At 45.1% G+C, this 22,009-nt stretch overlaps 1 protein-coding gene across 4 annotated transcripts in view; it reads left to right on the top strand.

Moving 5' to 3' along the window:
- The window catches only part of DENND2A (DENN domain containing 2A), a 67,328-nt gene that overhangs the window by 33,696 nt on the left and 11,623 nt on the right, over positions 1-22,009 (top strand). Inside the window, exons 6-14 of one of the 4 annotated variants that reach the window (XM_083401397.1) lie at positions 3,171-3,368; positions 5,109-5,205; positions 6,070-6,120; positions 7,366-7,562; positions 8,742-8,851; positions 9,981-10,050; positions 12,396-12,473; positions 13,412-13,552; positions 14,220-14,368. In XM_083401397.1, the coding sequence (XP_083257523.1) occupies positions 3,171-3,368; positions 5,109-5,205; positions 6,070-6,120; positions 7,366-7,562; positions 8,742-8,851; positions 9,981-10,050; positions 12,396-12,473; positions 13,412-13,552; positions 14,220-14,368 (1,091 nt within the window). The remainder of the gene's footprint in view (positions 1-3,170; positions 3,369-5,108; positions 5,206-6,069; positions 6,121-7,365; positions 7,563-8,741; positions 8,852-9,980; positions 10,051-12,395; positions 12,474-13,411; positions 13,553-14,219; positions 14,369-22,009) is intronic. The other 3 variants (XM_083401399.1, XM_083401398.1, XM_083401400.1) reach the window with 3 other exon arrangements.

Below are 22,009 nucleotides of genomic sequence, written 5' to 3'. Positions count from 1 at the left end.
GTCTCTTGAATCCTGATGGGTTCTGGGATGGTGCATTCTGGATTCCGTCTCACTGTGGGGTTTAATTGGCAGCCCTTAGCAGCCCACAGCCAAAGGCATGCAAGAACACTACAAGATCATATAAGAGACTGTGTTAATGTGGTTGGGAAGGAATGGTGCTAGGAAAATGGGACACAACACCCCTCCTTTTTTTAAACCTGTCGGCATTTCTCTTTGGCTACAAGCTGCCTGGCATTGATCTGAGATCTCTAGGCTTCTAAGCACTCTGTTACAAAGCTGTGGGTTGTTTGCTCCTTTTTTGTCCCTTTTGGTGGGCATCATCCTATTTCTGCATTCTAATTCTACTGCTGTCTCAATTCTTACTCCTGTGACACTGCCATCTTAAATTTTTCTACCCTGCTTCACCAACAGCCTGGGGTTGTTATTGGCGGTGGTTGTTTTCTTTCTCTTTTTTAACTATTGGCAAAATATTGTTGTTGTTTAGTCGTTTAGTCGTGTCTGACTCTTCGTGACCCCATGGACCAGAGCACGCCAGGCACTCCTGTCTTCCACTGCCTCCCACAGTTAGGTCAAACTCATGCTGGTAGCTTCGAGAACACTGTCCAACCATCTCTTCCTCTGTCGTCCCCTTCTCCTTGTGCCCTCAATCTTTCCCAACATCAGGGGCTTTTCCAGGGAGGCTTCTCTTCTCATGAGGTGGCCAAAGTATTGGAGCCTCAGCTTCAGGATCTGTCCTTCCAGTGAGCACTCAGGGCTGATTTCCTTAAGAATGGAGAGGTTTGATCTTCTTGCAGTCCATGTGACTTTCAAGAGTCTCCTCCAGCACCGTAATTCAAAAGCATTAATTCTTCGGCGATCAGCCTTCTTTATGGTCCAGCTCTCACTTCCATACATCACTTCTGGGAAAACATCACTACTGGGGAAACAATTGGCAAAATAGTGGGCATAAAAGAGGAGTGGGCAGAAGGTGAATTGGGTTCTACTGGTAGATACCAGGGTGTGACTTACAGCAGATAAGCGAGAATTTCTGCAACCTCATTGTTTAACCATAGCAATGACACAAATTCCCCCTTCCTTTATCATGCTGAAATACCAAAAGGAAGGGTCATCATTTTTGTGTGGAAGGACTGTGAGCAAAGGTCACTTCTGGGACTCAGGGCAAATTCCCGAGCTCATAATTTCAAAATTTTATGCGCCTGTCTTTTGCTCCTGGCTCTGGTTGGTGGATCTCCGGCTTCTTATAAAAACAAAAGCAGAAGTAGTTTTCACAAAGCTGAAGCCTGTCCACCCTTGCCATAAAGTAGTAAAGCGAATGACCGACAGTAGAGCAAAAATGTGGGAAACCTTCCATTGGTACAGACAGCATAAGGGCACTTGGGAGCTGCCCTTGAACTGTTAAGTAGCAAGAGAGTCATGCTCTGCTGCAGCTGTGCTATTGCACTGACTTTTCTGGGAGTCCAGGAAATATGGGCACACAGGACACACCTGGGTGGAGTGTCTTGGAGCACATCGTAATAAGTTGTTGTCATCTGTGTTGGGACATGTCCTAATTCCTACCTGTTCTGTGGGTGATATATAGGAGTTGAACAGGGAAATGCAAACCTTCCTAGCTGCATGAGGAGAGGCAATCTGTTTCTCTTTGGGAATAAGCTGGCAATCACAGTCTCTGGTTTTCTTAAGTCTGGAGAAGAGACTCTGTTGAGCTCACTGCCAGTTGCAGGCTTGGGGTGGGGGGTGAGCTGCTGAGGAAACTGACCATGGCATCTAGCTCAGTGTCATGAACTCAAGGAGCTCCAGACCCCAGGCACATGGATCAGATTTAGAAACTGGACCCTGGATGAGTCAAAATAGAGAGGTGCGGGTTGCCGGATGCCTTGCAACATAGTTTGATGTTGTTAAAGTGTGCTAGGTGCTGCACAGAGTGCAGCGGACACGCACAGTCTTTTCCAAAGTGTTTTAACTGAAGGGGTGGGGGATGGGAATCCTCTTGCACTAAAGATGAGGCTGAAGGCACAACCAGGAGGGAGAAGTGGTGAGAAATTGAGAGCCCATCTCTGTTGCAAGCTTGTAAAAAGAGGCTTTGCAATACTGGTACTATTAATTGTTACGTATATGGATATGCGGTTCAAAGGAGTGGGAAGAGATGATTCCATACAAAATGTTTTCAAAGACCTGCCTTTCTTTAGCCTGGAAATGCCACCCATTGGATTGCAAAACAATCTTGTTATTGCAAAAAGGTATTGCTATTTCCCCAAAATGTTGAAAAAGTAGTCTTTTGTTTGTTTGCTTTCATTAACAAAGAAACCAAGTTAAGTACCCATCGCATTCATTGAGGGTTTTTTCCGGTTTGGCTGTCATCTTATAATAATTCTTCCCCGCTGCTGTTCCCCAGATTAAGATGAGGCTTGCTGTTCCCTCGGGTTTTGGGGTTTTGAGAATGGAAAGTAATAATTTCTGGCGCAGTTACCAGTACACAGAGAGCTTATTTATGCTCACACCAACCTTTCAACAATTCCAAAGGTCGCTGAGTAAGTTTCATGGCTAAGCCAGGATTCCCATTTGGGTTTCCCATGTCGAAACCCAGGACTTGAACATCAGAAGACCCACAAGCAGGTGCCAGACCACTCTATTATTACTGGGTAGAATCAATCGCTAAATGACAGGGTTAGGGAATGTAGCAATCCCGAAATATGCAACTTCAGGGCTGCTTAAACTTTTCTCTGAAGCAATTGTTAAATGGCCACAGCCTGACAGACTACTGGCCCGTGTTACTTTTGGTCCGATGTGGTACAGTAGCTCTTTCATTCTCCCATACAAATGACTTTGGTTGCTTGGTTTTGCTGGCTTTTTTTTGTTGCTGCTGCTACAAGGCTTGCCAGCCTGGGTTGCACAAGCAACAAGAGTTCTTTCTTTTATGAGGACGAGACTCCGCTGTGAATTTGTCACGATGTGGAATCAGAGTCTCTCCTATTATCTTGCTGGGCCTTCCTGTGAAAATCAAAGTAACTGCTGAAATTTATTAGGCCAGAGATGATCTGCCAAGAAGTCCTGTAACTAATGTTTCTGCTTTGCCCACTTGGGGTGAGAGTTACTTTTGCTGTGGAGAAATGCAGCAACTCCAATTAAATGCTGCCGCCTGTTTTTCCCCTGTTCCTGTCTGGCCTCTGCAGCTGCTCTCCAAGCCCATCTTCTTTCGGCAGAATTCGGAACGGCGGAGTTTCAAGTTATTAGACATACGGAAATCAAACCGAGATGGGACATGTTCTCCTTCCAGAATCAGTCCCCCTTCCACCCCTAGTAGCCCTGACGATACTTTCTTCTCCTTGGGTGATACTCAAAATGGCAAGAGGAGGAGAAAAATTCCAAAGGTAACCCACACAGATATTCTCTCTCTCTCTCTCTCTCTCTCTCTCTCTCGGTTGTTGTTTTTTGAGGGGAGGGGCAGGCAGATAGTGAAGACTGAGAATAAGCATATGAATATGATGTCATCAATCTTAACAGGATATGCTGAAGGGCTTGGAATTTTAATTTCTGTTCACTCTGTACGGGCCCAGCCAAAAACTTTATGGATCATTGTGAGATGAAGTTGTAAATTTAAATTGTCTGCTATTGAAATAACCACCTATTGTGGATGTAAAATGGATCGCATGTTCCCCCTCCCCGCTTTGGGTTGAGCCAGTCTTGTGAAAGGATGTATGACTGATGTGCCTAAGACAGAAGGTGCAGAACTGGTGGCTCTGCAGATGTTGGTGGGCTCCAGTTCATATCAACTCCAGACAGCAAGGCCAATGGTCAGGGATGTTGGGAATTGTTCTCAGGCAACATCTGGAGAGCCACAAGTTCCCCGTACCAGACCCTAAGATAAGAATCAAAGTTTGTGATGTGTAACGAAGGCCCTTGTCAGGGAACTGGCATCGGCTCAGGGGCAAGAGGGGGGAAGGCGGATGGATTACAGAGAGCCCCCAAAGATCGTGGGAAGCAGCACTTCCTCAGCGGAGGAAGGAAGCCACGCCTCTAGTGGGGAGGAGATGCAGGGCTTGGAGGATGCAAGGCGGGGAGGAGAGAGGTCCTCCGTTACCCATGCCTTCCTTGCTCAGTAGGCTTCCGCGCAGAGAGGTGAGGCATAGCCTGGGGGTCAAGAAACTACTCTGCTGGGGAAGGTTTAAGGACCGCCCACTCTCAGATTCTGCCAGCGAGTGAGCAAGACATGGAATGGAGGCGCTCTGCCTTTGTAAAGGTTTTAGCACCAATAATAAAGCTTTTGAAAAGACCAGTGAGTCATCTTCCCTGATCGCTCTCGAGCAACCACCCGATAGCCATAACAACCCTTGATCCATTACTTTAAGTCTAAATTGGAAGAAAAATACCTCCAAAGTAATAGCACATTCCAAATTAGTTCTACAGGTTAAATGTACATTAAATAGTATGTGCAGGAAGGTAAAACATACATGTTAAATGCACCTGGTAAGCCTACCTTCACCAAACCGGAGAGAGTCACTTTCACATCCCAAATTTACAGATTAAAGGTACAGTGGTGCCTCGCAAGACGAAAAGAATCCGTTCCGCGAGTCTCTTCGTCTAGCGGTTTTTTCGTCTTGCGAAGCAACCCTATTAGCGCTATTAGCGGTTTAGCGGCTATTAAAGGCTTAAGGGATTAGCGGATTAGCTGCTAAAAGGCTATTAGCAGCTTAGTGACTTAGAAAAAGAGGGTGGGGAGCGGAAAAAAATCGCAGGAGCTCGCAATACATTTTCATCTTGCGAAGCAAGCCCATAGGATATTCGTTTTGCGAAGTACCTCCAAAACGGAAAACCCTTTCGTCTAGCGGGTTTTCCGTCTTGCGAGGCATTCGTCTTGCGGGGCACCACTGTATTTTACAAATTAGCTGTGTGGATTAAATGTTTTGCTTAACTTGCACACTACTTTTTTAAAACAAAATAAAATAAAAAATACAGAATTGTGGAAGATTCTCACCAAGAGAAAGAATACTTGGAGCAGAAGGCTAGAAAGGGCCAAATAACTGCGAGGAAAGAAGCAGGAAGGGAGAAAGGATTTTCAGTTACCTTGACTTGTGGACGGGAAAACACTGACTTTTCTTCTCCTCGTTAAGCAGCTGGTGTTAAAAATCAATGCCATCTATGAAGCGCGAAGAGGGAAGAAGCGAGTCAAGAGGTTGTCACAGTCCACAGAGAGCAGCTCAGGAAGAGGTAAAGAGGAAGTTTGTAGGGAAGGGACAGAGCGGCTTTGGGGGTGTTTGCTTGAACTGTGTTTGGGGGTTCATTGTGGTTTTGTTCTTGTTTCTCACCCCCCCCCACCCCCCACTGCCTGCATTATTTCTAATATTAAATAGCTGAAAGGGCTGGACAAATCTGTCTTATTTCTCAAGGTGCATTCATGCACTGAGCCTGCCAGCTCTGTATCTGTGGACTGGGGCAGCCTGCACATAAGTACCCATGCGCATTGGGGATAAACAAAGCTGGTGAGTGCTAAAGGCATTGGCGTGTGTTCAAATGAATGCAAGTGGAAGCTCCCTGTGGATCTTCTCCACTCATCACTGGGATGGTCGGGAACTAATAAGGGGTGTGATGCATGTGAGGATGTTGGGGTCAGGGCTTGTGGGAGTGTCCCAGCCCCCCCCCCCATCCACACTTTGAGTGTATGCCTGTTCTGGCAAACACTCAAACACACCTTCAGTTTCTCAGTTTTCTAATTGTAACTTCAGGTCTGCACTTTTCTGCATCAGTTTTTGATTTATTTGATTTATTTGTTTTAAGTCCTTCTCAATATATACATTTTTGTGTGCAATTACTGCCTAGCATACACCTTTTTTGTGAGCCATTTCTCCTAATGTGCTTTTCTGTATGTTATTTTCACTTCTATGTGCATCTTTAGGCACACTTTAATATTACACAGTTTTGTACACATTCTTTGGTTGGAGGGAGGGCTGCAGCACAAAATTCAGGGAAATGAGTGACTTGAAGGACATCTGCATTTTGATTTAGGAGGCAGTTACTATTTTTGTTTGTAAAGTGTAGAAGATCTTTATTCACTTCCTCTCTATTTTCTGCTAGTTACAGATGAGAATAGTGAATCGGACAGCGACACTGAAGAGAAGCTTAAAGGTAAGAAAACAGGAGTGTGAGAAAAAGAGAGAGAGATTTTTGCAATGGAACTTATGGGTTTGAGGAATGATTTACACCCAAGACTCTTTCTTTCCCAAAGGCACTAAGATTTCTTTTTGTGCTTGCATAGACATTCAGATACTGTAAAAATGAAAATGCAATTTACCTAGTTTCTGAGAGCTACACAGCCGATGCTGCTCTCCAGAAACACAGTTTGCAGAGAAGCTCATTATCTTTGCAACTCATGTTTGATGTATCACAGTATTTTAATATTTTTTTGGAAGCCGCCCAGAGTGGCTGGGGGGCCCAGCCAGATGGGTGGGGTATAAATAAATTATTATTATTATTATTATTATTATTATTATTATTATTATTATTAGTGCATCCCTGTGCAGGTCTACTGAGAAATAAGTCTTAGAATGTTCCCTGGATTCTACTCCCTCCTGAGTGCATGCATTCAGGTTTACAAGCTTGATAAGGTGGAAATAAGGTTCTACCTTAATATTTTGGATTTGGACTTAATTTTCTTTTCTGCACACATGTAATGAAGTGGGGGAGGGGCCTGCCAAAGGATCAGAGCGCGGGGAAATCACATTTGGGTGGGGGTGTTTAATATGCCTGTTTTATTTAATAATTTGTAGACTTAATCGGTTGGGTCAGGCTAAGTGACTTGCATGTAGGGCCCACTGAAATCAATGTGAAAAGTAAGTTGTAATTAAGGCCCATTGATTGCAATATTAACAACTAACTGCAATGAACATAGTTTGGGTCCAACCAATTTTTTAAAATTAATGGTACCATTAAACCAACACAGAAAATATTTCTAGCCTTTTATATTTTTCTTTTCAGAAAATGATCTTGAATTATGCAGTTAAATATATACATGCTCAACTCCTGACATGCTTTGACTCCTCCGACTGTATGTCACTTTGCTCACTCTCTCTCTCTCTCTCTCTCTCTCTCTCTATCTCTCTCTCTCTCTCTCCCGTTGTACCACAAAGTTCATGGTACAATGACTTCTAATATTACATTTCATCTTTGTCCTCCATATAATGTCGCTTTACATTTCTGTGGCATAGTTTGGACATTTTTCTGTCCTCATCATGGCATGAAGTAATACCAAACCCTTTGGATCATGGAGAATACATTGAGAAAAGGGGTGGAGGGGACTGCAAAGCATTATGGGAATACTAAGTATGCAAAACAGTGACACAGACCTGACTTCCTTTGCCTGTCTTTGTATAGCTCACAGCCAGCGCCTGGTCCATGTGAAGTCTCGCCTGAAACAAGCCCCCCGATACCAAACCTTGGAGCGGGATCTCATCGAGTACCAAGAAAGGCAACTCTTTGAGTACTTTGTAGTGGTCTCGTTGCACAAGAAGCAGGCTTGTGCCCCATATGTCCCTGAAGTCACCCAGCAGTTTCCATTAAAGGTGGGACATGTGAGTGAAGGTGCTCTTGCAGACTTTGGTCACCTCAAGCTGGTAGCTGGACAGAGAAACCACAAGGATTTTCTTTTTCCTGGGGTGAGAAGTACTTGCTTCAGAGATATGGTTGGAAATATCCAAAGAGGGGATGATCCAATAGAGTCACACATACTTCGCATGTAATGGGTCCTTGCAGTGCCAGATTATAAGCTAAACAAGCTATGCAGTAGTTTAGGGCCCCACTCTGTTGGGCCCCCCCAAAAAAAATTAAAGGAAAAAAACTGGATGTACATTTCGAAAATATAAAATAAGTTCAACAATTACTTTGATAAAATACATATTTTGTTATGTGCAAATGGCTTTAGATAGATAATTTAGATAATTACCATATAGCATATATTCAACACAAAAAACAGTGGCAATTTGTTGTTGTTGTTGTTTTTTCTTCCTCCCCCACAACAAACACTCTGTGAGGTGAGTGGGGCTGAGAGACTTCAAAGAAGTGTGACTGGCCCAAGGTCACCCAGCAGCTGCATGTGGAGGAGTGGGGAAGCGAACCCGGTTCACCAGATTACGTGACTACCGCTCTTAACCACTACACCACACTGGCTCTCGTGGCAATTTGTTGTTGACAAAGGACAGCTGGACATATGAAGGGCCCCATTACCTTCAGTAGCTTAGGGCCCCATCAAACCTAAATCCGGCCCTGGGTCCTTGTTTCAATCCTTTGTCTCCAGTTAAAGAGAACGAGGTAGCAGGTGATGGGAAAGTCCTCTGAGTGAGGCCTTTAGAAAGCTGGTACTTCTTAGAGAAAACAGCACTGGACACAGAGGACCAACAGTCTTTACCTGGTGTAAGGCAGGTCCCTCTGTTCTTAGATCACCAAGCACCCTAACTGAAGGTATGGCTTTTAAAATGTTAGCATTACCTCTGATGGTGTGGTAGGGATGGTGCCAAGGAACTTGATGCATTTTGAAGCTGACTGCATGGAAGAATCCATAAGCTTTTGTTGGCAGCTGGAGGGGGAAATACATGAAGGTCAGGTATACTAGACAAGCAGCTGTCCAGGCAGAAGCTCAGTCTCTGCCATCACCTCTTTGTTTCATCTCAGAGCTGAGCAGAGAGGACAGTCCTCCAAGCTGTTTCACTCTCTTCTTCACTAATCTGAAACTAATCTCTCTTCTTTTCCCCTAGCTTGAACGTTCCTTCAAATTCATGAGGGAAGCAGAGGACCAGCTAAAAGCCATCCCTCAGTTTTGCTTCCCTGACGCTAAAGACTGGACACCCGTCTGCCAGTTTAGCAGGCAAGTTGCATCATAGATTCTTTTTCTTTCCTCTTTCTCTCTCTCCCACTAATAGCACCTTCCCATCATCCAAAATGGTGCTGCCCAGTGGGCTCAAACAGAAGAAACCAGCTGGAGAAGCGAGCTCACTTTATGTAAGGCCAAGGAGAGAAAACCAAAACAATTGTCTTGTCCCAGATTCAGGTTAGAAGACCACCTAATCTAGCACAACCAAGTGGCCAACCTTTAGGAAGCTTGCAGGTGGGCGTGGTACAGATGGCCAACCTGGAACCTTTATCCCCTGAGTTGTGTAGTGGTTAGAGCAGGGATGGGGAACCTGTGGCCCTCTAGATGTTGCCACCAGACTACAACTCCCATTATCCCTTGCTGTTGGCCATGCTGGCTGGCGGTTGATGGCGGTGGAGACCAATAACCTCTGGATAGCCATCATATGCCCATCGCAGGGTGACTGTTTCAGGCTTGGAGATCCAGGCTAAAATCCCCCACTCATCCCTGATGATTGCTGGGTGCCTATGAGCCAGTCTCGATCTTTCAGCCTCACCTACTTCATAGGGTTGTTGTGAAGATAAGCTGGGTCCCGTTTATGCTGCCCTAACCGACTTGTAAGAAAGACAAGATACCCATGTACACTCCTTCTACCGACCTAGCATTCAAACATAGAGCTCCCTTCTAGCAATCTGAAGGGCAGTTTCAGAAATTCCCATAACTCCCATCAGCCCCAGCAAGCAGGGGTAAGGACGATGGGAGTTGTAGTTTGGCAACATCTGGAGGACCAAAGGTTTCCCAACTCTCCTACTAAAGTACAGTGGTACCTCGGGTTAAGTACTTAATTCGTTCCGGAGGTCCGTACTTAACCTGAAATTGTTCTTAACCTGAAGCACCACTGTAGCTAATGGGGCCTCCTGCTGCTGCCGCACCGCCGGAGCACGATTTCTGTTCTCATCCTGAAGCAAAGTTCTTAACCTGAAGCACTATTTCTGGGTTAGCGGAGTCTGTAACCTGAAGCGTATGTAACCTGAAGCATATGTAACCCGAAGCGTATGTAACCCGAGGTACCACTGTATGTGTAAAAGAAAGCCTTGTCAAGGCAGAAGTCATTTTTATCTTCTATTTATCTCTGTCCTTTCAGTGAGACTTTCTCATTTGTCTTGACTAGTGAAGATGGCAGTCGAAGGTTTGGATACTGCAGAAGGCTACTGGTAACTATCTTTAAGAATAATAAAAAGAAAACCCTTCTAAAAACAGCATGGTATCAAAAAAAGGTAGCAACCCTTCTGTGCTGTCAACACTCACCTCTTTTCCAAAGTGAAAAAGGTAACTGAACAAATCTGCCTGCAGAATGGCTGTGTTTAGATGTAAAAATAGGCCAAAGTTTATTTTGGTGGGGACAAACCCCACCTTCCCTCAGGCTAGCGCTAGGGACACAGGTGGTGCTGTGGTCTAAACCACTGAGCCCCTTGGGCTTGCTGATTAGAAGGTTGGAGGTTTGAATCTCCGCAACGGGCTGAGCTCCCGTTGCTCTGTCCTAGCTTCTGCCAACCTAGCAGTTTGAAAACACACCAGTGTGAGTAGATAAATAGGTACCACTACGGCAGGAAGGTAAACGGTGTTCCCGTGCGCTCTGGCTTTTGTCATGGTGTCCCGTTGCGCCAGAAGCCATTTAGTCATGCTGGCCACACGCCAGCTCCCTCGGCCTGAAGTGAGATGAGTGCTGCACCCCATAGTCGCCTTTGACTGGACTTAACTGGCCAGGGGTCCTTTACCTTTTTACTTTATTCCCCCCGCCCTCTCCTTTTCTGGTGCAGCAAGGAGGAGTTGGGAAGCTCTTGTTTCTACTTTTGGTTAGCCACAGCTCATTGTGGCATCCAAACCCAAACAAACTTGGCAGTGTTTAGTTTGAAACAAGCCAATGTTACTTCACTGACTGCATTTTCAAAGACTCTCAAAAGAAATCCTTCTGGATCACACAGAAGTTTACACCCAGTAACATCCTTTATTAAAATTACCATAGTTTAAAAAAAAACTTTCTGTAAGTTTACACTACCACCAAATGTACCTGGAATCTGCCTCCTTTTTAATCTAAAATGAAATTGATCAGGGACGCGGGTGGCGCTGTGGGTAAAAGCCTCAGCACCTAGGGCTTGCCGATCGAAAGGTCGGCGGTTCGAATCCCCGCGGCGGGGTGCGCTCCCATCATTCGGTCCCAGCGCCTGCCAACCTAGCAGTTCGAAAGCACCCCCGGGTGCAAGTAGATAAATAGGGACCGCTTACCAGCGGGAAGGTAAACGGCGTTTCCGTGTGCTGTGCTGGGTCGCCAGATGCAGCTTGTCACGCTGGCCACGTGACCCGGAAGTGTCTCCAGACAGCGCTGGCCCCCGGCCTCTTGAGTGAGATGGGCGCACAACCCTAGAGTCTGTCAAGACTGGCCCGTACGGGCAGGGATACCTTTACCTTTAAAAAAAACTTTCTGTAAGTTTATGCTACCACCAAAGTATCTGGAATCTGCTTCCTTCCAGCAGTATCTGGAATCTGCTTCCTTTTTAATCTAAAATGAAATTGATCTGCTACATATTTTAGGGTGTAATCCTTTTTTGAGAAAACGGAAACCATTTTTCCAGATTTATCAGTGGTGCATGGAATATGTTAATTTTTTTTCTTTCTTGGAATCAGCTTCCAAGGTTCAATCCTCACCTCAACCTCTGCCCAATGGCTTTAATGGAGCAGCAGGGCAACACTCGCACCCATTCCCCTGCCATGCACACCAGCCAGATTAGAAGGCAAGAGGAGGAAGCAGATTGCTGTACCAGCCTTCAGTTGCTGCTGCACTCCAGCCCAACACAATCCTATCACAGCTTCTCCCCACCCGCAGAACTGCTGTGAAGCCTGATGCAAAAAGAGTTTGAATTGCACCCTAATTTTGGATTATTGGGGGGGGGTGAGCAAAGCCATCAGATTCCTTGAACCAATTAAACACAGGGTTCTATTCATTGTTAGTCATACTCTTGAGTACAGCCATTGGCACTAATAGACATGACTAATTTAGGTCCATTAAATTCAGTGAGTCAGCTCTTGAGAAGAACTTGGTTGGATACAACCCATTGTAATTTTTCCGTCCTAGGTTAAGCTAGACACACTATGTTCCAGCCAAGAATCAAAACCACCAATTGTTGGTGATGAATCTAGTGTTGGTGATGATAAGGAAATGTCCAGAACAGACTGTTCATATGTTTATCTCACACTTTTATTATTGTTATTATTATAGCTTTCAGTATTTCATCACAGTACCACAGTTTCCTTTTTGCAACCAGACCCAAGTAACCACATATCTTTAAGACGCTACGAACTCTCAATATTCAGTATCATTTAGTTGGAGAAGTAATGAGATTTCTAGAAAACGTGAATAATGTTTCTTTCATACTTTCAAGCTTTCGGAAGGGGAATTAGTTTGGGGGAAGCTGACTTCTGTGCTGAACACTGACTTGTTTCTCCTTGTTAACTACTGTGCATCTGTGTGGGTGTGTTTTTTGTCTGTCTCTCTTGAAAGCCCAGTGGGAAAGGGAAGCGACTTCCTGAAGTTTACTGCATTGTGAGCCGTCTTGGATGTTTCAACCTCTTTTCTAAGGTAGATGGAGAAGGAGATGGACAATGTGGGCTATACATAAAGGGGGCGCTGGATGAAGATGATGGTTTATGCTTCTGGGACATCACTTAGAGCAGGGTGGACAATAGAGACTTGCCCTTGCCTGTGTTCTGATTCCATGAGAACATTCATTTGGATTATCTCTCTAGATAGCTCAGTGGTGCTGCACGCTAGCAAAGTACAGTGGTACCTTGGTTCTCAAACTTAATCCATTCCGGAAGTCCGTCCCAAAACCAAAGCGTTCCAAAACCAAGGCGCGCTTTCCCATAGAAAGTAATGCAAAATGGATTAATCCGTTCCAGACTTTTAAAAACAACCCCTAAAATAAATAGCAAACACAGACAGACCTCAGTGTAGCACTCAGAAAGGAAGTGCGGCACTCAAATCTGAACTGTAACACTTCGGCTTCCGAAAAAAGTTTGCAAACTGGAACACTTAATTCCAGGTTTGCAGCATTTGGGTTCCAAGTTGTTCGACAACTAAGCCATTCGAGAACCAAGGTACCACTGTACGTCTGTTAAGTCTTTTAAGTACGTCTGTTAAGTACGTCTGTTAAGTCTGGATAACCTTGCTGTAGTTATTAGCAGGTATGAAATAAGGACTTTTTCCAAAGTTCTTAAGATTCACCAGCTTTTTTGTGGTTTAATTCTTAAGTATATCTAAGAGACAGCTCTTGAAATATGTTATGTATCATCTCCCCTCTATTTCTCTTTAAAAAAAACCAAAACCAAACAAGAAATCATTGAATTAGAATCTTCCAAAGTTCGATTTTTTTTTAAAGAAAGAATGTCTTGTTGCATCCTAAAGAGAGGAAAAACTGGGAGAGAAGTGAGAACTCAGTAAGAGGAGAGGACAAACTTATGAAACGGACATGTCTTTTGTAGAAGATGTTATACTTACCAGCTTTTCTGCCTTTTCAGATCTTGGATGAAGTTGAGAAAAGGCGTGGAATTTCCCCTGCTTTGGTACAGCCCCTTATGAGAAGCGTGATGGAGGCGCCTTTTCCAGCTCTGGGCCGAACCATCAGCATCAAGAACTTCCTACCTGGCTCCGGGACAGAAGTAAGCTCAAAACCAGAGTGAGGCAGCAAGTAAAGTAGAGGCAGCAAGAGAAGTCAATGTTAACAGGCAGAGATGGCTCTTTAAGTACTTCGGGTGAGATTTTAGGCACCAGACTTTTGCCATCATAGGAAGCTGCCTTTATACCAAGCCAGACCATTGGTCCACCAAGCTCAGTATGGTCTGCACAAGTGGCGTAGCGTGGGGGGTGCAGGGGGGGACGGCCGCACTGGGCGCAACCTCGGGGGGGGGGCGCTTGCACTCGCAGCTCTCTGCCCCTACCTGCCTCACTCACTCTCTCTCACTGCAGTGCTGGCTGTGCAAATCCGATCCGAGCCGCCGGGTCGCCGCCCACTGTGGGGGGGGGGGGTGCCAGGCGTGCGGTGGGTGCGGAGAGAGAGCGAGGGACTATCTGGGGGAGGGACAGTGCAGCGGGGGGTGCAAATTACTTGCCTTGCCCCGGGTTAGGGGGCGCAAATTACTTGCCTTGCCCCGGGTGCTGACAACCCACGCTACGCCACTGGTCTGCACTGACTGAAAGCAGACCTCCAGTGTGTTTCAGAGAGAGGACACTGCTAGCCCTACCTGGAGATGTTGGGGGTTGAACCTGGGGCTTTTAATGCACAAAACAGACTCTCTCTGCATTAGCTGCGGTCTTTCTCCTTTTCAGGTGATAGAGCTGCGCCGACCACTTGACTCGAGGCTCGAGCACGTCGACTTTGAGTCCCTGTTCTCCTCACTCAGCATCCGGCACTTGAGCAGAGTCTTTGCTTCCCTGCTGCTAGAGAGGAGGGTGATATTTATAGCAGACAAACTCAGGTAACAGGCTTTTGCTGCCTCACATTGTATAGAAAATTTACTATCTGTTCTGCTTGGGTTCCCCCTTTCTGATGCCCATTCATTCATTCTCACACCTCCGTTCTTGAACCCAGTATTCCAATGTGGCCTAGATATCAAGAGTGCCAGCTTACTCCCATCTTTCCGGACATAATAGGGAGAAATGAAGCTGCAAAACAATACCTCTTCAGCTCAGATTTCCGGGGTGCATGTTTCCTTTCCGTCGGCTCCAACTCAAGCTGGGTTCACATGCTGACTTCTCTCTACTACCAACCACTGCTGCCTTATTTCAGGCAGCCTTTCTGTACACGCAGGTATTTCCACACCTCCTCCACTAAGTTGTGCTCATTGGAGGAGTAGGAAACCTCACGCTTGGGGGCCAGCTGGGGGCCCCTCCCTCCAGGCCCCACCTTTTATAACCCTTTACTCTGCGCCATTCTTTGAGTGCCTTTGCTAATCAGGAATGTGCTGCCAATCGCTTGCCTGGTGTTATGGGCTGGTTGGATACGGAGGAATGGTGGGAGGAACCAGCGGGCGATCCACCCAGAGAAGGCAGCTCAGAGGCAGGGGAGTGGTGGTAGGACGACAATGAGTGGTCAGAAGGAGAAGACTGAGAAGAGGAGGTGTTGGGAGCTTGGAGGGGCAGTGAGCTGGGAGAGTGTGTGTCAGAAAGAAGTCCAGAATCAGAGGCTGAAGCTGAAGCAGGAGGGAGGCCAAGAGGCAGAGATGAGTCAGGCTGGGGAAGAGTCACGGGTGTCTCCCCCTCCTGCTGCAACAAGCTCCCCTCCTCCCCCCAATCTCCCAGAACCAGAAGAGGCATGAAAAGGAAGGAGGAGAGGTGACGCATGGATGTAGTCTCCGATTGCTGGGGAAACCCCTGGAGCTGTGGGGAGGCGGGGACCTTCAGCCTCGGCAACTGCTTCTCGGAGGCAAGACGTACTAGGGATGAGTTGTTGTGTTCATGATTCTCAGCCACGTCTGTGCAGATACTGTTTTTGCTAATCACCTCAACTGGCCAGGCAAAAACGTTCCTCTTTAACCAGGCCATTGGTTGACTGACATTCAATGCCCTTTTAAAATAATGAGTGTGTGTGGAGGGGGTTATTGGGTTGTTCTTGTTTTTATTTTGATTATGTATTTTGTGATTTTATATTGTGGTTTTATCCTGTGAACCTGTAACCTGAAGCGTCTGTAACCTGAGGTACCAATGTACAATTGTTGTTGTTGTTAATAACTGGCACGGTGTCACTTGCTGCCGGCTCGCTCCTAGAGAGAGATGTGAATAGGAACCTGTGGCTTCTTGCGTGGCTGGAATGTACCTTACCTTAGAAAGGTTAGGTGTTATAACTGTTACTCCGCCCACTTTAACCTCAGGTCTCGCCCACCACGGATGTCTTCTCCATCCACCCCCACCACCACCCCGGTCGGTTGCCTATGAGGAAATGGAGATCTTAGGCAGAAAAAGGTTTCCACCCCCGACTTACTGGTTTCTAGTCCATTTCAGGAATTTTGCTTTCCCAGTTGTTCAAAGGACAATACGTTGCACAATTTTGTTTTTTAAAAATTGTTGGGAAGCCTTTCAGTTCACCCACAGCTGTGCATAACCTGCATGGGTGTGTGGGACATCTTGGCCGAGCCTTCTGTGAATGGGTGTGGAGCAAGATTGCTTTCTCCTTGCAGGCAGACACATCCCCATCCCTTATTTATCACTGAAATGTCATCTTAGTGGTGTCTGTACTGCATCATGGTTGAGAGATAATTGAGATTACCCTGTCAGTGGTTATGTGTGAAGGCTTATATGGCTTTAACTAAAATTAAATGTGCGGGTTTTTTTTAAAGTATTAAGACAGATTTGAGGAGAATAGGAATGTCAACATCTATTCAACATAGCAACTAACAGAAAATTTCATATTTTAAAAGTCTCCAGTGTAACACCCCTAAGTACCAGAACCTGGGGGGGTGTAGCATCAGATGCTCACCCCTTTCGCGTCCTATTTGTGAGCTTTTCAAAGCTAGCCACTGCTTGAGAAGATTCGCTGAATTTGATGGACCTTGGTCTAATGTGGCAATGCAATTCTTAGCATTCTTACCACTAGCTTAGGTGGCTGTTAGTTTATTGTCCGCAAGCGATCCAAGCAAAACTTTTTCCACCCACACGTTACAGGGGGGAGAAGGGGGGGGCAGATTTCTTTAAGATTTTCTTCAGCTGGTGCTTGGCACACGGCCATTTCTTAAACACTTGAGGATGGCGGGAGTTGAGTTCTCTCTTCAAGCCAGCAAGGCAAAACTTAACAGATGAGTAATGACGCTTATAAGCTCAAGATCAGCTTTCAACAGCCTGTCTGTTTTCACAATTCCCAGAAAGTTCTGCTGCATCCATGGGGCTGAGAGAAGGAAGGGAAAAGCTGTAGAGGTCTCTGCCATAAGGGGAGCCAAAAATTCATTCATCCGTCAGGTTTGGGTGGGTTTTTTTTTAAGGTGGACAAGAACAACATTCAGGCAAGCTATGGGGAAATAGAGCAGAGAATGACAGAGTACATCTGCATGCAATATAACCTGGAATCCTGAGAATCTTTGCTTTGAACATTAGGGGACAGGTTCCTAGTCCTCATGGATACAAGCGAAAGGCTTGCTTTTTTATGTGGAAACATGTTAGAAGCTTAGATGTTCTGAATGAGAATTTGTCTCTGTGGCCCAGCCATGTTACTGGCCCCTTCTGCTTCTTTCTTCTTGCCTGTCTGCTATCCATCTTACTCCATTAAATGTTGGCAAAAATGTGAACGTATGACTTTTTGAAATGATTTTCTTGATCTTGAACAACGTGGATGCAATCCAGCACAAAACACAATGGGATGGTGAACTTGGTGGGGAGGGGTCATGCTTAACTGTAGGCAGGATTGTGCCTTATATTTGTTTCCCAAAATGTGATGCTTATTTTTACATCCAAGAAAATATCCCACCTCCTCTCTACATAAATTAAATTTCACAAACTTGGGGACATGAATTTGACTTTAAGGTATGTATTAGCCATCCTTCAGGCACAGCTTTTGGAACATCTTTCAGAAGGATTGAAAAACATTTACAATACATAAAGAGTAAATTAAATTATATATTATATAGGTAAACAATATTAATACAAGATCAGAACAGTAAAAAAAATAAATACAAGCATTAAACAAAATAAGTAGTAAAACTAACAGATCTGCTAAGACCATGGCTGGGGGAAAAATTTTCATCTGGTTGGAGCCAGAAAGGAAGCCAGGACATTGGCCTCTGAACCTGCCTGGGCAATGAATTCTAAATGCAGGGTGCCACCACTGAGAAGGCCCTGTTGTGGTTACCACCTACCTGCCTTACTTCCAGAGGCAGGAAGGCTTGAATAAAGACCTCACATTCGGAGTTTAATGACTAGGCAGTTTTCTGAGAGATGACGACCAAGATAGCGAAGACTTTAAAAAGTTGAAATCAGCACTTTCAGTTATGCTCAGAAATTCACCAGAAACTGTCAAGAGGTTATCCATGCACACAATTTACTGTTGTATCATTGAACTACCTGACCCTCAGTCTAATTTCATGCAGGTGCGGAGAGTTTGGAGGGAGAGAAGACGAGCAGGCTGGCAGCAGGGGTGCAGGGTCTAGAAATGAAAAAATACAAAACAGAGTGATGGAAAGGAGGGGCAGAAAAAAAATTCCAGGAGGCTTTTGCTCTGGGAAGCAGATGCTGTTTCCATGTTTTTCTTTTACCTGAAGTTTGTCTCCATTGTGTTTTGCTTGACATTGTGGCATGACGATGTGAATTTAATTACTGCAAGCCACCTTGAGTGATGTGTTTGTATTAGAGGGACAGGGTATGTTTATATATATATACTCATATAAAATAAAGATATCAAGTAGTAAACCTGGCTTTGATTTGGGGGAATTAAAGACATAGAATGGAAGATAGTTAAAGCATTACAATGTAAGCTTCCCTGAAACAAGCTTCTAGCCTTGACAGTCAGAGGGGAAACTTGCAAAGTTTTCTGTGTTGGCAGCATCTAGCAGGACACTCAGGGCTGACGGGAGTGGGCTGGTTTTCATTTGAGGTCTTGCAGACTGGTGCAGTTCATTTTGAATTTAAAAGAGGAGCTTGAGGAGCTTCATGAACCACATGCAACAATGCAGATCACCGAAGTGGTGGACATCAGAATTCGCGTGGTCTAGTCGGAAAGTGTCATCAGAGTCACCACTTTCTACAGCCAGAAGTACAATCTCATCAGAAATTTGTTCGCTCCCATAATGAGAACATCACATCATTTTCAGCCCTGCTGTTTTTCTACCAATGTAATGTTTGTTTGTTCTGGAGTCAGGCTTGTAAGATGTGAAATGATTCTTGATCATCCAAGGACCTTCTTCAAATATGCCCCACCATCTCAGGTGTGGTGTGGTGGTTATTGGGGACACTACATATTTAGTGGTGGGACTCCAGCTTTGAAATGCTCTTCCCAGAGCGGAGAGGATGGACAGTCTTCTGGCTTCTTCTTGTTGTTACAATAGTTTTTTTATTATTTGTAAACACACCCACCTATCAACTGACTGGGTTGCCCTAGCCACTCTGGATGGCTTCCAACAAATATAAAAGCGTAATAAAACATCACACATTCACAACTTCCCTATACAGGGCTGCCTTCAGGTGTCTTCCAAAGATGCTAACATCTTTATTATGGCATAAGCTTCCACTGACTGCAGCCCACTTAATCTCAGTCGCTAGAAAGGTTTTGCTGGCATCCATTTGGAAATATTTATGGCACCAGCCAAAATCATGCCCCCCCATTAACTTTTTAAAAGATTATCTGTTTTATTCTGCCATGTATATTAATTTTGTTTTTATAGATTTGCTGCATTCAGCTTATTTTCAGGTACTTGTTTTATTGTGTTTAAAACTGTATAGTTTATTGAGGGCCCTGATAATTTGAGAGAAGGATGGCACATCCGTCCAAGCGCATAAGTAACAAATTCGCAGATAATGATGATTTGGGAAAGAGGGGATTGTTTTACATTTCCGAAGAAAGAAATTTAAGATCTCTGTGCAGCAAGTTTCTTGTTTTACTTTTCTCTCTGTCTCTCTCTCTCTTTAAGCTAAGGCAGCTGCTTGAAGTTGCTCAGAGGTTTGGAATGCTAGATGTAATTCAGCAGAGGTTATTTAATGAGCCTGTGCAGGTGAAGAAAGGCATATGATAGATCGTATTTATCACGCTCCTCCGCAGTTGATCATACAGATGCCCTGGGTGTGTGAATCATTTGTGTATCTGCACACATCTCGTGTGTGGACAATGCAAAGGGGTGTGTGCGCTTGTGTGATTTGTTACATCTCTCCACTGCTGCAAAAATTGGCTGTCTGAGGGCCTCCTGCCAAACGCTGTTTTTCTTTCCCCCTTTTCTATCCTTTTCTGTAAAGATCTGTCACTCCAAAAACCTTGCCAGCAGAAAAGGAAAGAAAGTCTTGATCCTTTGTCCCTCCCCCTCTCCCTTACCATAGTAACTATAGTAAACATCCCTTTTCAACTCGGGAAAATAACTTAATTTTTTAAAAAAGCCAGTCCAGTCTATTAAATTAATCTTTCTGTTAGACTTGCAAATGATGCACAAGCTCTGAGCAGGGAAAGATTCCAATAATTTGTGACTGAAATAAATTTTGGAGGCCAAGGTAGTTCTTTTTTCTTCTTCTTCTCTTTGGCCGCAACCTTATATCCACTTCCCTGGAAGTAAGCCCCACTGAATTCAGTGGGACTTCCTTCTTAGAAGACACAAATAGGATGGTGCTGCAGATTACACAGCCATAGGCTTGTAGAGTGGGAATGGGGGACCCCAGCGGTCATCTAGTCCAACCCCCTGCAATGCAGGGATCTCAGCTCATGCATCCAGGAGAGATGGCCGTCCAACCTCTGCTTGAAAACCTCCAAGGAAGGAGAGTCCACAAGATGATATCAAATAATCAGTAAAGGAGTGGCAAGCGGGGTGAGGTCCTCAGTGAATTTTGTTTTGAGGCTGAAAGAAAATGCCAAGTGAACCTGTTTGGTTTTAATTTTAAAAATTGTGCCCCGTTTCAGTGGTCAGCTCAGCTAACATCTTTGCAAAATACAGGGGATTATAAAAGTACAGTCGTAGCTTGGAGCCTGAGCACCTTGCAAGTTGAACGTTTTGGCTCCCAAATGCCGCAAACCCGGAAGTGACTGTTTCGATTTGCAAACATTCTTTGGAACCCAAACGTCCGACGCGGGTTCCACAGGTTCTGATTGGCTGCAGGAGCTTCCGGCAGCCAATCGGAAGCCGCACCTTGGTTTCTGAACATTTTGGAAGTTGAATGGACTTCCAGAACAGATTCCATTCGACTTCAGAGGTAGAACTGTACTTAAAAAAAAAAGTTTTCAAATGCAACTATTGCGTTCAGGGGTTTTTACTGCTTTGTTTTGTTTCCTTTTAGCATGGTCCGTACAGTGGGTTATACCTATCCCACTCATGCAACAGATTTCGGCTTGCACAGGGGGACCTTCCTCATCTCCTCTCCTGCCTCATGCAGCAACCAGAACATCCTCTGGAGCAGATCCTCAGGGGCTGGAGAGGAGAGGAAGGGAAAGGTATTCAGGATACAGGCCAATGCCTACTGCCAGACCCCCAGAAGAGGTTTCCTAGTGAGCAAGTGGGCACCTGCAAAAATAAAAGGAAACGAAAGCCAGTTGAGTGGAGAGAGTAAGCCTCTTCTTCTCCCTCCCCAATCCCTCTTTGATTGCCGTGGTGGTTTGAAGAAAACTCTTTCTGCCTGGCCTCTCACTATCTCTGTAGGATTCAGTGGCGCAGAATCTTACTCAGAAGTGCCCTGAGGGACTCATTCTGTCAAAGCGCCATTTCTCCTTTATCCCCAAGGCTGAATTTAGCAGCAAGTAGCCCAGGCAACCATTGAGGGCAGGAGTGGGGAAGCATGGGCCAAATATGGCCCCAGAGACTCTTCAGTCTAGGCCACACTCTTCACTGCCCCAGCTTCATAGTCTGTTCGGGTGTTTGCCTTATCTGGAATGTGTCCTCAAACTCTGGTGAAATTTGCTGGCCTGGATTCAGGATAAGAGTAGACTGTGCGTGGGTGTGGCTACTGCAGAAAGACACAATTTGCATTTATTGCTCCATCCAGCCCTTGGGCCAGAAAGGATTTCCCACCTAGGGAAGCCAGGCTCAGGGGCGACAGGTCAAGCATTCCCTTACTGCTGCCAATTGGGCACAAGTCTGTTTCCCTATGTGCGGAGTACCCAAATTATGCCAGTGTGATTACAAAACCCTTGAGTGCTTGCAGTGTCTTCTCAACAATTTAATTTTCAGCCATGAGGACTAGAAACCTCCTTTAAAAAACAAAAGCAAGAGAACTTGAAAGATTCCTGGGAAGCCGGAATTTCTTGCAATTCAGCATGTGTACTAAATATAAACAGTCCTGTTTTGGTTTTTTTAAAATAAGTTCATACTCAGCAAGCATCCTTTCCATTTCCCTTGTAAAACTGCAGAAGCTGTTGCCAGGCCTGGGGTATTTTTACACACACACACACACACACACACACACACACACACACACTTCCCCTTCTCCTTTTGCTCGGTGTATAG

Source organism: Podarcis tiliguerta (assembly GCF_965153285.1).
Source record: "Podarcis tiliguerta genome assembly, chromosome: 10".
Lineage (NCBI taxonomy): Eukaryota > Metazoa > Chordata > Lepidosauria > Squamata > Lacertidae > Podarcis > Podarcis tiliguerta.
This window is presented reverse-complemented; position numbering and strand designations above follow the sequence as displayed.